This window comes from Lactuca saligna, chromosome 2, assembly GCF_052625555.1.
Source record: "Lactuca saligna cultivar CGN05327 chromosome 2, ASM5262555v1, whole genome shotgun sequence".
In the NCBI taxonomy this organism is placed as follows: Eukaryota; Viridiplantae; Streptophyta; class Magnoliopsida; order Asterales; family Asteraceae; genus Lactuca; species Lactuca saligna.
In genome coordinates, this window is record NC_136418.1 from 93,921,135 (window position 1) to 93,932,230 (window position 11,096).

At 39.8% G+C, this 11,096-nt stretch overlaps 1 protein-coding gene across 1 annotated transcript; it reads left to right on the plus strand.

Moving 5' to 3' along the window:
• The first annotated feature begins 10,390 nt into the window (after positions 1-10,390).
• Positions 10,391-10,861, plus strand: LOC145029875 (uncharacterized). Its single transcript, XM_078978325.1, has one exon. The coding sequence runs from the start codon at positions 10,391-10,393 to the stop codon at positions 10,859-10,861; it is 471 nt and encodes a 156-aa protein (XP_078834451.1).
• The last annotated feature ends 235 nt before the right edge of the window (positions 10,862-11,096 follow it).

The window sequence follows — 11,096 nt, forward strand, 5'->3', positions numbered from 1 at the left end:
CACGTCAGTGGCATATATCGCTTTCTCATCCGCTATAGAAACCCGAAGGGGTCGACTCATCACCTACCGATCAATACCAATGTGCTGGCTAAAAGCCAGGGATACAAAAGACCGACTCGCACCCGAGTCAAATAATACAAAGGTAGGTACAGAATTCACAAGAAAAGTACCTAGGCATATCATAATATAAGCACAATATCTCAGCATAAAAGTAACTACACTAAAGAATACATACCAGCTACGACATCGGGCGCCATGTGGACCTCCTCCGCAGTCAACTGAAAAGCTCTCCCACGAGCCTTTGGAGCCTTGGCTTTCACCGGCCGAGTCTCGGTAACCCTAGCAGCAGGCGCAGATCCCTGGTGAAGCTAAGGGCACTCAGCCTTCCGATGGCCGGTCTGGTTACAATGAAAGCAAACCATAAATCCCTTGGGGGCAATCCCTAGCAATGTGCCCCTCACTTCCACACTTGTAGCAAGCACCTGATCGACATGCCCCCTCATGACCCTTGCTGCACTTTCCGTAAGTGCGACCCTTCTGGCCTCCTGTCCTCGAATCGGCGGACTTGGTCTGCTTGGCTACCGGCTGGGACTGAGCCAGCCGCCGATCCACCAGCTAATACTCGGCCTCTTCCCTGGCCTGAGTCTCCAACTCGATCTCTCTCTTCCTGGCATTTTCCTGGAGCTCAGCAAAGGTCTGGTATGACGAGTTCGATACGAACCCCCAAAAATCCCTCCTCAATACACCCAAATATCGGCTCATCCGAGCCTTCTCAGTGGACACCTGCTCAAGGCAAAACATCGCCCTCTCATGAAACTTCCGAGTGATCACAGTAACCGAATCATTACCCTACTTGAGGGTCAAGAACTCCTGAATCAACCGTTCCCTCTCCACCGGGGGAACATACTCGTCTCTAAACATAGAAGTAAATCTCTCCCAAGTCACGGCTAAAACCTCCGCAAGAGTAAAGTTCGCTATCACGAACTTCCACCAATCCTTTGCTCCCAGGCGGAGCTGGTTCAAAGCGAACCATACCCTCAGATGCTCCGGACATGAACAAGTGTAGAAGCATCCCTCAATATCAAAAATCCATCTCATCGCAGCGATCGGATCCTGCGTCCCGTCAAACTCGGGTAGCTTCGTGTTGCTGAACTCCTAGAATAGCAACGAGTCACCTCCCTATGGTCTGGCAGCTGCCAAAATTGCGGTAGCTGCAGCGGCTGCGGCCTTGGTCACCGTGGCGTACCGCTCATCAAAAGTCTCCATTAGTGTGGTTTTGATAGACCCAAACATCTCTGGAATCTCGGCCGGGATCGCTGCAGCCACCTCCTCGTGAATCATCTGACAAAGCTCCTCGTCACTCACACCGCTCGTACCAAGTTTATGGCATGGTCCAACCATAATTCCTCTGAAATACAACATAAAAATAGCAGAGACTCCATCGAGCATAATCGCACTCGATAACGCAACCCTACTTGGTCTCCCATACCCAAGGATTCTTACTTGGGTTGTCCACTAACCCGGTGTCTTCAGTAGTACACACCCAATACTACCGACTACACTGCATCAGCATTCACCCCAAGTCCTCCTCCCCGAACCCCGGATCATGAGTACTCTATTTTTGCTGTGCACTGGCTACCTACTCGCTCTCAAAGCATCTCATAGTAGCAGGTTCCCCTAGACTAAGGCATCACAAATCAGGCCACTCTAGTCCTAATATGAATACCTAGTCTACTAGCATGCATATCATATCATAACATATCTCATAACACATATTGTAAGGGTATTTTGGGGATTTTACCGTTCGGGCGCTGGCTGACCGTACACACTACTTCTCCTTTGGTTGTTACGAAATCTTTTATCGAATTTTTATTTTTGTTAATTAAATTTTTTCCTCAAATCCTCGGTTTGAGTTCAGTTACGCCCGAAGGTGTATCCGAATCCCTCAAACCAAGGCTCTGATACCAACTTGTAACAACGTAAATTTTATAACAAATTTTTCATTTTTACAAACGAAAAAAACAATCGTTTAATTTTCCAAATTCAAACGTGAACAATGTTATCATAACAAAATACATCCCATGATCATAAAAACAGTTCCTCCGTCAGTGTGTACAATCACGCCAACGCCTTCCCACGGTCCTCGCTAGTACCTGAAACACATAACACAACAACTGTGAGCATAAATGCTTAGTGAGTTCCCCAAAATACTACTTATGCACATACGCCTTTGCAGGCTCTGACCTTCCGGTCCATATGTCTCAGGGGACTTCCGTCCCGACACGGTAAACCTTCCGGTCCTACCTGCGTCAACCTTACAGTCCACATCAGAACGCCTTCCGGCCTATAACATATACGCCTTCCGGTCCATAACATAATGCCTTCCGACCCATACTAAGCATATCATACATAGCACATATAACGATTTAACTTATCATATACAATTCATATAACTCATAACATATCCGACCTTCCGGTCACACAATAAAAACCCTTCCGGGTACAGTATAGTGAGAAAACTCACCTCGTGATAAGTCTAAAATCTTGCGCACTCGCTATCTCCAAATCCCAACGACGACTCTACCTCGCCTAATCATAAAAATATCATTTTAATAATTAAAGACTTCCTCAACTAAACTTACCCTTTATCACCATTCCTCAGAGGGTAAAAGACCATTTTACCCTTCCTTGACCCAAACTCTTCATGTTGACCAAAACCCTAAAAGTCAACAAAAGTCAACATTTTTAGTACGCAGGGCGTACTGCTTGATGTACGTGGGATGTACATCGCCAACCCATGGACCGGGGTCTCCACCCAGTATGCTGCGCGTACTTGGAGTTACGCCCAGCGTAACCATCAGACTTTAGCATACATCATTTCTGGTCTTAATCGGTTAAGCCATTACTCCAACTTCTAGATCCGACTTTATTTATGCACCTATACCCATAAATTTGAGACCTTTAAGCCTTGGCATGGTTGTAAAGGCTCCAACAGTTCTTAACATCATTCTATTCCAACTCAAGGACCTAGATCTCATGCATGGTGCCACATTCACGTCCAAGATTACATTTTTATGAGTCTACAACTCAAATAGACCAGAAATATGATGGATCTAAGCTTATGGAGACCATTTGCTCAAAAAGTCTCCACCTTTAGGACTAAAACCCTAGAAAATGGTACTTGAAGCTTATTACATGAACTATATGTCAAGATCCGAACTTTTTACCTTATAATGAAGCTTCAACCTTTGCAAAGCTCAGATCCACACTTGAACACCACTTCTAGCCTTCCTAATGAACTCTTCTTCTCCTTTGCTACCTTGAAATGGCACCACCAAGCTTAGAATACTTGCAAAAGGCCTAAGAACGAATACACACTCTCTTTAGGGTTTCTTTTTGAGGGATGATGGCTGAGAAGTCGAGCCACACATTCTTTTTATAGCCCTCCGAATTAATTAGGGATTTTAGGTATGGACCGGTTACGCCCAGCATACCCGAGGGTGAACACGTTCAAATGAAGCGCGCGAGTACGCGCAGCGTACTCGCCTAATATGAAAACCCTAAATGGAACAAATCAAATATGAAGGGCTAAAATAGAAGGGTACCTGGATCTCGGGCTGTTACAGAGTTCATCTGAACAAACAAACATCTCCTTGAACTCTGAATCTGTTGCATCGAACTCAGCTGTTTCTGATCAACCCGCTGTTGAGAAATACACGCCACTAATTCCAATGCAACAGAGTTCTTGTGGCAAGTGTCCATGTGGGACCAACAAGAGACAAGGCAAGGATACGCCACCAGGGGCCGAAAGAAACAATTTCTCAATGAAGAAAAAGACTTGTTTTCACTGTGGAACACCTGGTCACATTGCCCGAAAGTGTCCAAATCTCTCATACGTCCCTTACTATGCACAAGGGTGGCAGAACGTGCCAAGAAGGAGACACTTCAAAAGAAACCCCTCAAGGTCACGTTCAGACAACGCCGACTGGAATGCCATGAAGACCAAGAATTCAACTCCCAAGGCCAAGAATCAAACTTCAAAGGACAAGAATCAAAATCCCAAGGGCAAGAAGGAAATGTCGGCCAAGAAGTCCAATCCAAGAGATGCTTCCGTGAAGCCAACATCAAAGTCGTCTCAACGACCGACATCAAGTTCCAAAGCAAGTACCGAGGCACCCATCGGATCGAAAAAGAAATGGGTTAAACCCAACTACAAATGGGTACCAAAGGCTCGCTCTCCCAAATCAACTAATGACTCTAATATTTCTACATCTTCTGTTTGTGATAAGCAGGACATGTCATGGGAGAGAGTACTGTGCAAGGATGACAAAGGTTGACGTAGTTTCAAAATGGATTGGGTTCCAAAGACCAACTGAACCTACTCTGTGTCAGAGCAGCTATGGAGGCATATCATCAGACTTCGGTTTGTTGGTAGTGGCTGTTCCTGACACATGATAGGAGACATCTATCAAATGTACAACATTCAGACATTTGTTTGAGAGTATGTGTCCTTTGCGGGAAGGGAAGAAAGGAAGTGATCACTCACGGAGTTTGTGCTTAATGACATGAAGAATTTTCGGATCTGTTCTGAGTTTACGCGTGCTATTTTCAGACCTTCTGGATGCAAATTCAATCGGTGACTTACGGTTTAAGTTTTTCTTCTATATACTCATCAGATTATCTTAAGTTGATTCGCTTTAAAGACTAATTTTTGTTTTAGGATAGTTTAAATTTGTGCATTTACTTTCGTTTCTCTCCTATGCACAAATTTAGTGGGAGAAATAAAAAGAAAACAAAAATTAGAAAAGTTTCAAAAAGCCAAAAACATTAGAAATTCAGAAAATTAAAAATATATATTTTTGCTAATAGTCTTGTTTGCTGTTGAAGGATTGGGAAGTGATATTATCAAGTGATAACAGGCAACCTGAGTCTGCGTAATGTACCCAAAGTTGAAGGGTCTATGCTCTGATTTGATGCGTCGGTAGGCACGAAAGATTCTAAATGGACTTGACTAGGCAGAGTTGAACTTAGAAAATTTATAGACTTGACAAATTTTGACCTAGTTAGACACCTTCAGCCTGACAATACGACGCTCGGATAGGTTGAGCAGGGAGATATATATGGGAATCTACTCGTCACATTAATTGAACCTGTACTTGGAACCGTGGTTTAACTTTTCCTCGATGTGCAGATTGTGTCCTTAATTCCGGTTGGATGGGGCGACTGGTAAATTCCGAAAAATTAGGTCTATAGAAAATTGTTTTCTTTCTTTCCGTCTGTTAGTCATATGTTGCACCCTTTGCATGACTTCAAATCCGACCTGGTACATAACATATGCAACTCTATTTCTCTGCAGGTTATATATGTGAAATACTTCTTATCTGTTAGCCATATAATGTCTCCTCTGCGTGACTTCTAGTCCGACCTGGTACACAGCATATGCAACCTTGTTCTTCTCAACCCCTCTGAAGTAATAAGTAATAGAATTCTGAATCTATCCTCTCTCTGAATGGTTATCTGCTCACCCGCTGTAAGGAGTACTCTGGAAGTTCTTGATGGCTGGGGCATATCAGGAAGCGGGAAACATGTTCCAGTACACTTAAAATTGAACACATACAGATTGTCTATAGATCTCGCTGCTCAATTTAGGTGGACAACAATATCCCTGGTCGTCGTCAACTGAATGATCCTTAAGATATAGTATCTAAGGAATTAGGATCATATAAAATTTCTACGAACTTAGGATCACTTTGTCTTACAATTATTAGTATGTCCTAAAATGGTCACCATTTTTCGTGTTTAAGTGGATCAAAATACCGACGATCAACCAGACAAAGATGTGAATATGAAAGGTACCGACAAGTGCATAAAGATTGTCTAAAAACTTTGATCCCAAATCACTCTTAAAGTTAGATATCATTTTATTTTTGTTAAATTTGTTCATAATTTCTTCTAATTTAAATATTAGGGGGGGGGGGGAATTAAAAAAAAAGTAAAAAAAAAAAATCAGAAAAATTCAAAAATAAAAAAATCATAAAATTAAAAAAATCCAAAAATAGTGTTATTTCTGTTTTGCTTCTGTTTTAAGTTTTCTTTTAGTTTTGTTTTGTCTTGAAAAGTGATTTCAGGTATAGATAAGACTCATGGATTTTGTATTGAAGATTTCTGAGCCAAAGCCTCGTCCGTGAGCATCGAAGAATTCTCATTCGAAGGAGCAAGAAATGAAGATTATTCTTTCAAATTCAATCTTTCAACCCCAGAAGCAAGGTGAAGCTGAAACTAAAGAATATGTGACGGATTGCATTGAAGCCTCCTCAATCAGTCTGTTGCTATCTTAAACCTGCTGAAGTGATCTAGAAGATTTGTTCTCTCTGATGTTCTCTCTCAAGATTCTCAAGCTGAAAGTGTCATCTTTCAAGAATCAGTACATCCAGCATCCTCACCCAATGTGCGTTCAATTCCAAATCTTGAAGAATTGCCCAAGTGCTCAAGATGAAGTCATTCATTGAAGATTCATATGTTTATCATGAAGCTGTGAAGAATTTGAAGATTAATGCTGAAGCCAAGTTCCCAATGAAGATTAACAAGAAGAGCCAGCTACTTTTTAGGGGGAGCTTGTTGAGTCAATTAAGAAAAGAAAGCTATAAACCAAGGGGGAGATTGTTGGGTCAAAATATGGTTTATACTTTACTTTTCTGGGCAATTGTATTTTTCTGTAATATTTATGAATTTATGGTCTAGTTTACGGCTGAGTTTACGACTGTAAACACCTTACGGCCGTAAACTCATTTAAGGCCCATGTGTTATCCGGCTCATATTCCAAGTATAAATAGAGGTGTTAGGGTGAGGAGTAGAGATTGATGAACCCTAGAGAGTTGATGGCCATAGAGAGAGAAAGGAATGTTTATGTGTGTGTATCTTGTGTAAGTAATTTAATTCATATTATCAATACATTCAAGATTCATCATATTCTTTTTCTCCTTCTCTTCTATTTGATCTGACATCATTCGTTTGATTGGGATTCCGCACCATCAAATAGATCTGATTGATACATGGGCAGATTTTGGACTTACACTTGTTTAGACATCCAAAACATTGAGAATCAAAGGTTGAAAATGAGTTCACTGCCAAGGAAGTTCTTGGCCCGTGAACTCCATTTTAGGGTGCCAAAATGCCCTAAATACCTTGCATAAGCCAAGAGACAAGCATATCCCTTTACCATGATGTGTCCAGGACCCAAAAAAATCAAAATATCATCACCCATAAGTGTTTACGGCCAGAAACACATGACCAAATGGTCCATGGGCCGTAAACTTAAGATAGATGTGTTTTGATGCCACAAACACTTCCAAGGGCTTACTCATGAATTTAGAATGCTTCTTTATGACCTTTAGGACCCTCATAAGTATATTTGGCCATGAGTTTATGGTAGTAAACTCATTTGGGCCGTGAACACCCGAAAAGTGCCAAAAAGAAGTGGTCTTTCTCATCCTAGGCTAGAGCTAACGTCCCTAAATCATTCCCTAAATTTCATACTTGCATTCCCACATGTGTAGCCATGAGTTTACGGCTGTAAACTCCCTTCGTCAGTGAACTCATGGTAGTAAACTCATGTGAGTGCCTTTATACCTTCCTATGTTGAATCACATGTGATTCCAACACTTGGTCAAGGTGTTACCTAGTCCCGGAAGGTGTTTCCTTTCATATAGATGTTATAAACACTATATTCGTGTCAATATGTGTCCTTATATGCCATTTAGGACTTATTGTGTCTCGGGACTTCATTCGTGGAACTTCGCATCCCTACACACATACCCACTAGAACCACTCACAACAGGTGAGTTCATACCCATTAATCAATGTTTTAAATGATTTTAAATGCTTAATTGGAGGGGGGGGGGAATACAAGTATAAAAAAACATGTTATTGAATCATTCATATGTATTTTATAAATGTGTTTTCATCCAACAGATTTCACATACTACAAAATGTGATGCATGAAATGGTTTTCTGTATTAAAAATACTTTGTTATCAAATGTATTACTTTTGAAATGTTTAATTAAAATGACATCAAGTCACTCTTTACTATTGTTCAAAACTCTTAGATATCTTACAAAACCATTTTAACCTTCTTGAACAAAACTATACTTATACACATATGATCTTCTATATGTATTGATATTATAGTTTTCATCCTTCATTCAGTTTCCCACACTCTTGTGTAGCAAGGATGTATAAACTTACTTGAACAACCAATTACCTTTCAGTTAATTATCATAGGGATAGTTAGAAGATACAAAACATTATTCCTATTACAAGGAATCACACAAGAGTCAGTTCATTCATGAGTCTATACCAGTACATTACATGATACATGAGTACACTTACATATGCTTACATGATACATGAGCACATTTACCTAGGCTTACATGATACATGAGTACGTTTACATAGATACATTTACTTTAATACGCTTACATGAATACCATACATGAGTACTATTACATAGATACATTTTCCTGTATACAGTTACATGGATACTTGTACCTAGAGTTACGAGGAAGATTTATTAGTACCTTCTGTGTAAATTTTCCTGTCTATCCCAGTTCAATGGGATATCTCAACGGGACTAACCATTTCGAATCCCAGCTGATTAGCACCAGTGGTCGATGAATATCTACGAATGCCTAAGGTTACTACTTATATAAGGAGTCAATTACGGGCCTAACCATTCCTCGAGCCTACTGTTCGCTACAGAGGTTAATGACCATCTACGGAGGTCTAAGGTTAATAGTTATATGATGAAAACATTTACGAGACTAACCCTTCCTGCCCCATGCTGCTGCTACAGAGGACAATTGGACAATCTTCGGTTCATTAGGTTATACATTTCGCTAATCGCGATGTCGTGTTAGTCCTAGTACCAAAGGATAACACTTACATGATTATATTTTTCCTATTACTTTATTTTGTGATACATTCACATAAACGATGAGTTAGACTAAGTACTATTTGTAATAGTAAAAAAGAAGGAAAAACTATCATTTTACTTACAAAACGTTCGGGTCTTGGTAAAAGACTACATTTCATACTAGTAGGAAATATGGAATTTTCTAGGGTTTTTCATACTTATATCAACTGTTTCATTTAAAGATATACATGGGATTCATAACAGCTTTTCAAAACAAGACAATGACACTTAAATACTTATGAATTCACCAGATTTAGTCTAATACTCGCTTTCAAAATAACTTGTATTCTCAGGTTACCGGTTAGACAGGTACGATGGCCAGGTTTTTGAGAAGACGGAGCACATACAAGACTCATCTGATTTTGATTATTCATTTTATTGTTGTACATTATGAAAGAACACACTTGTATTAAAACTTTACTTATAATGCAATGGATGATTTTGTTGCTTGTTTACTACTTTTCACTATTGTGATACTGTACATGACGTCCTCCTCCCCGAAATGTTTCCGCCGTTCTTGGTTTTGGGGTGTGACAGTAATGGTCCACACTTGACTAAGGGTTGCAACTTAGACGATAATTGGTATAAAAGAGCTCAAGTTTGCTATTCTATTGGGGATAAATATGATGAATATTGGAGAAAACCAAAGATGGAGTGGCTGCCATATGACGAATACAAGAAGAAAAAAGAAGAAAAATGTAAGCAGACGGGTTGAGGCTTCTACCAAAAAGAGCAACCACTGGCCAAGAAGAAAGTTGATTTCGAAAACATGTTGACTCGATTTATATATGGAAGCTTCTGAGAAAAGGCATGATGATATCGATGCAATGCTGAAGGAGCACATGAAGATGATGAAAGAACAACATGCAATGATGAATGATCAACAAAACTCATTAAGAAATCATCAAGCATCGATCTATAATCTTGAAACCCAACTTGGTCAATTAACAACTTTGGTGAACAAGAAATTCGTGAAAAACAACCTCAATCCCATGTCATGATGATTGAGACTGAAGACGAGGCCATTTCTGAGGTCATAGAAGCATTAGAGGAGGAGCCAAAACTAGCCAAACTAGAACCGAAGAAGTCCAAAATCGAAAATAATATTTTTTCTGAAAATCCGAACTCACGATGTGAGCTTTTTATGCTTCCAACATGGGATCGGTCAGAACAGAAAACTTCATAAATTTTTCCGAATTATTGTCCGCCTTTACCGTTTCCGTCCCAAGTTAATCTTAGTCCACTGGAAAGGGAGCATTTGGAGTTTATAAAGAACGTAAAGGGTATTCCTATAAATACTCCTTTTATTGAAGTTCCTACAAGATTTAATAGACACTCGTCAACAATCGAAGAAAAATTCCAAGGTTATTTTAAGTGAGCAAAGTTCAAAAGTAGTGACGGGAGAGTTACCTAAGAAGATGGGAGATCCTGGACGCCTCACTCTTCCATGTGAGTTTGGGAATAATATGAAGACTTATGCTTTATCCAATTTTGACGCTAGCATATATTTGATGCCTTATTCATTTTATCAGAAGTTGAATATTAAGAAGTTGAAGGCTACAAAAATTACAATTCACATGGCAAACTGTTCAGTGACACAACCCCGAGGCATTGTGGAAGACATTCTAATGAAAATTGGGAAATTCTTTTTCCCAATAGACTTTGTGGTTTTAGATATGAAAGAAGATCTCGATGTTCTAATTATTCTTGGTCACCCATTACATAATACTACTGGAACCTTGGTTGATATTCGTGAGTCCAAGCTTACTTTGAGAGTTGGAGATGAAGAGGAAACTTTTGGAATAAAAGAAGGTTTTCAAGGGAGTGATGTTCAAGGTGAAGTATTCAATATTGATGAAAAAGATGAACCTAGAGAATTGGAAAGTTAATGGAAGAAGAAATTAAGACAGTTCAACAAGTCAAGCGTATGAAACCAAGAGCATCTGTTCCATTTTTGGTTGAAGTGATTGGTTTTACAACACCAACTTCTTGGGTAAGTAAGAAAAGAAACGATTTATCAAGTAACGAGGATGAAGACGAGGTTACTTCTAAGGACATGACTTCAGCTGATGAAGAAAAGAATATATAAGTCCCAAATTTTCTTGTGTGTCAATCATATCTGTT